The sequence below is a fragment of the Epargyreus clarus genome, unplaced genomic scaffold (genome assembly GCF_041222505.1).
Source record: "Epargyreus clarus isolate Ecla_fem2 unplaced genomic scaffold, WU_Ecla_fem_2.2 ptg000026l, whole genome shotgun sequence".
Taxonomy (NCBI): domain Eukaryota; kingdom Metazoa; phylum Arthropoda; class Insecta; order Lepidoptera; family Hesperiidae; genus Epargyreus; species Epargyreus clarus.
Window position 1 is genome coordinate 17,312,460 of NW_027332233.1, and position 4,008 is coordinate 17,316,467.

Here is a 4,008-nt window from a genome sequence, read left to right on the forward strand (position 1 = left end):
AAGTCGGTAATATACGAAACAAGAGATCACTTAAGTAAGACTGCGATGGATAACAGGACGTGCATATATACATACATAATATCTAATTAGTAGTATTTTCTTTTCTTTCTTAATTTATTATTTATATTTTGATATTAATTTCAGGTCGTATTAAAAAGTCAGTATGACAAATTAAATAATCACATTTATTTATTAAATAATAAACTCCACTTACATACAACTCCACAGACTAGTGACACTTGAATAAAATAAATTTGTGTGTAATATTGTATATATTAGCCGAAATAATATAATCACTTGTCTAATAATTGAACAGCATGATCACTGTGTCTATTTTATGTTTTTATATCTGTCAGTGCCATCTTCCTAGCTTCTTCTGCTACGGTCATACTCAGAATATTTTTTGGGTCTATCTTTATGCGATTTTAAATAGCTTATCTCATGTCTGTCATATTTATAATATGTACCTGTTTTATGATAATCATCTGAAACATCCGCCCCGTCATCTTGATCATCTTTACCAGAATCCAAACTTTCTTTTACCTGTGTACCTGTGTATCTTTGTCTTGCTTTGTCTCGGTTTCTTAGCGTTCTTATCGTCTATGCGTATTATCTTTCTCATATTTTGAATCTTTGCTTTTATTTCTACCACTACGTCTATACTTTTCTTTGTGCCTTTGACAATGCCTATTATATTTTCGCTTTATGTCTTCTTCACTGCAACTGCTCACATCACTTTCTTCCTCTCTTACATTTTCCTCTACCTTTGAATAATGTGTTTTATAGCTATGATGTTTCCTTTTAGATTTATGCGATTTGCACCTCTCTGTGTACTCCAACTCATTATCATCACTACTGTAGGAATCATCATTATGAGAATATTTTTCTGATTCTTTTTTTTCTGTTTTCTTCTGTTTATGTTCATCGTAATATTTTTTATTTATTTTCCCATCACCATTTTTACAACTATTTTCGTGTCGTTCATGTTTCTGTCTTTCTCTTTGTATGTTTGAGTAATGTCTTTTAGATCTGTAGTGCTTATCTTTTGACAGTTTGCAATCATGCTGTTTATCTGCAGACCCTGATGAACCATCGTTACTTAAGTCACCTTTTTCTTTCTTTATATCCTTTGGTGCAATAAGACTATCTGTTTTATTGTGACTTTCTCTTCTGTGATCACTATGTTTGTCACGATGTTTTTTTCGTCTTTCATAGTCATCGTAATGTTCATCTCTATTCGCCCTCGAATGTTTTGTGTGTCTATCGTCCCTTTTATCTGATGTACTATAATCATATCTTTTGCTATTTGATGCATGAGGCATATTATCTCTGTGTTCATAGGCTTTGCTGGTCGTTGCTCTGTCTCGCTCCTGTGTTTTCGATAATGTTCCTGAATTATATGTATCATAAGTATCATTATGCCTTCTTTTTCTGCTTTCGTAGTGATAAGAAACTTTACCATAATATGCATTTTCAGTTACCTCTTTGATATTGTCTTTTTCTTTCTTGATTCGATCCGTTACACTATCTTGTGCTTGGGTGTATAATTCCATCTGTACATAGAAAATATTACATATCAATATTATCAAAGTTTAATTTTAAGGTATAATACACATTTTGAATTTTGAGTGCAATGTACTGGTAACTCTCAAACATTATGGCAAAAAATGCAAAAACTGACTTGCGTGATGATTACGTCTCGTAAAACGTCGGAATAGTTGCGAGTCTTGGCGGCCACGCGGTACTTGGTGCGTCGCCGCTTCATATCGCGGAGCTCTGCAAGGATCTCCAGCTTCGATTTGGGCTTTGATTCCTTGCTCTCATCTTTTGCACTGGAATCAACAGATCAATCAGAATTAGAAAGTATTTCCTTAAATCCAAAACATCATTACTGGAGTTTAAAACAAATTGCTAAAGTAAATCAACATTTGCAATTATGCAATGAACATCTCTCAGCTATTCTGACAATCACAGTAACATGTAGACTTAACACGATAGATACAATTACTAACAATCTAAGTTCAAGTAATATTTACCTCAGTATTTCCAAGTCTGAGAGGTCATGGCTGGAGGGTACTTGTGCTACCACCGCATCATGTAAGGTGCGGCGCTCGTCCGCAGTATACGTCGACTGAAGACGCTCTAGTGTGAGAGGCTGATGGCCACTGCAGCCAGGTCCTTTGAGTTTGTTAAGGAAACTTTTCAATTAGACACATTACATGTTTGAACTGTACTGGAAAAAGTACTACATACCATTTCTCAAAATGCAAAATCTGTATATAAGTCCTTATAACTATTATATTAAAGACCATAATCAAATATTGTGTATATTTGATAATAACAATAACATTATTTTAATAAATATAGCCAGCATAGACTGTTTTATGTCATTATTTTGATTATAAACTAAACAGCTACCGGATGTTGCAATTAGTGTTATGCTGTTTAAGAAACAAATAAGTAATACTTATCACAGAAATATAAAAACCTAATTTGCAAGAAATATGCAGTTATATAAAGGATACAATAAATATGATATAATCTGTGACAGCCAAATAAACCAATGTCAACTGCAAACAATAAAAATAAATGTTTTATTTCAATAATTTTAATTCCAGGACATTTTAAATTACGTAACCCACCTGACTTAAACAAAGCCTGATTTCTTGAGGCATTGTTTATTATTTCAGTAATATTTTCTGCACCTGGAATATTTAAAAGTGTTATATTTAGCATATATTTTGAGAATCTCTGAATTCTGCTATTGCAAACTGAATCTGAGGTGTTGTTCATTATAATAACAAGTTTATCTCAACTTATCCCACACAAAAGTGTGTGACTTTTGATATTATAATTTTCTTAGTCACTACAAAGCTAACGATTAAAAAGTAAATTTCCATACTGTACATCAGCTTTGAGATAGTTATAAATAAAATTACTATATAAATATCTACCAAATATAGGTGTTCTTACTTAATTTTACAAGTGTGCTTGCACCAGGATCAACAGGGCTAGGCAGCAGGCGATCTTCATCCATGTAGCCCTGACTTTTTAAAAAGCATCCCCTTTCATGTTCCATTAGTTTGTCAGGGGGTACTCTGTGATGTGCATTGTACTGACAAGCCACCATTGTTCTTTGCTACAAATATCCAAAACCCTGTTAGTTCATTATCTATTAAACTTGTAGTGATTACATATTAAATATTCATATAAAGAAAAAAGGTAATTCACATTATAGGGCTAAGGAACACAGCAGCACTTGACACTGGTGTTATTAGGCAGAAATAGGTGGTGCATCAGGAGTCGAATCACAAGGGATTTACCACCTTCAAATTGTGATCAATAGAAAGACGTAGAGGGTAAAAAATGAAGATTCGTAAGGAAATAACAACTATTATTTATAACTATGTCCATAGGTATGTATGTGGTAGTATTTGTAATGCAAAATCTATATAAATTAATTTTAGAATAGTTAAAGAAAAAAAAGAAAAGTAATAAAAATAACCTCCGACAAATGCTTTCGGTCCCACTGCAGACTCTGTAATATCATTGTCACTTCTGTATCCACTTCATTTAGGTACGTTTCTAGGTGCGTTAATTGATTTTCCCTTGAGACGTCATTTGGTTCCATATTTGTAATTAAATTCTCCGTAGCTAAAAATATAATTTCATTTCATGTTTACAAAAATTATAGTTTTGAGTTTTGATAATTGAAATCGACAACTTGTCAAAGTATGATTTTTTTTTTTTTTAATGGTGTTTTACGGCTTTGGCTTTTTGCCTTTCAGCCTAAATAATATCAAAGTATGACAACAAATCAATGACTATGACATTATTTTTTTAGAAGTGCAGCTCAAAGAGTATAGTGGTGGAGCTAATAAAAATTCTACATTACTATTATATGGTGTCCCCTTTTTTAAACAAGTCACTTTTTGAAATAATGTATTTGTCATAAAAAAATGTTTTGTTTGATTTATTTGTTTTGTTATCTAAGTGTGTAATTAATTT

The 4,008-nt window shown here is 32.1% G+C and overlaps 1 protein-coding gene across 1 annotated transcript; it reads right to left on the reverse strand.

Annotated features, from left to right (window-relative positions):
- Nucleotides 1-164: 164 nt before the first annotated feature.
- LOC140753278 (uncharacterized) lies at nucleotides 165-3,731 on the reverse strand. The gene is made up of 6 exons (XM_073087765.1): nucleotides 3,506-3,731; nucleotides 2,974-3,139; nucleotides 2,643-2,705; nucleotides 2,037-2,178; nucleotides 1,682-1,832; nucleotides 165-1,553 (listed from the first exon to the last, which is right to left on the reverse strand). The coding sequence occupies exons 1-6, from the start codon at nucleotides 3,629-3,631 to the stop codon at nucleotides 594-596; spliced, it is 1,608 nt and encodes a 535-aa protein (XP_072943866.1). The 5' UTR covers nucleotides 3,632-3,731; the 3' UTR covers nucleotides 165-593.
- Nucleotides 3,732-4,008: the final 277 nt, after the last annotated feature.

What these genes read in the sequence shown, in the direction of transcription:
- LOC140753278 (XM_073087765.1), bottom strand. Translation starts at nt 3,631, where the DNA reads ATGGAACCAAATGACGTCTCAAGGGAAAATCAATTAACGCACCTAGAA. An exon ending in ACCGAAAGCATTTGTCGGAG is followed by an intron (nt 3,140 to 3,505) that starts GTTATTTTTATT and finishes GGATATTTGTAG; the next exon opens with CAAAGAACAATGGTGGCTTG. An exon ending in TCAGACTTGGAAATACTGAG is followed by an intron (nt 1,833 to 2,036) that starts GTAAATATTACT and finishes TGTTGATTCCAG; the next exon opens with TGCAAAAGATGAGAGCAAGG.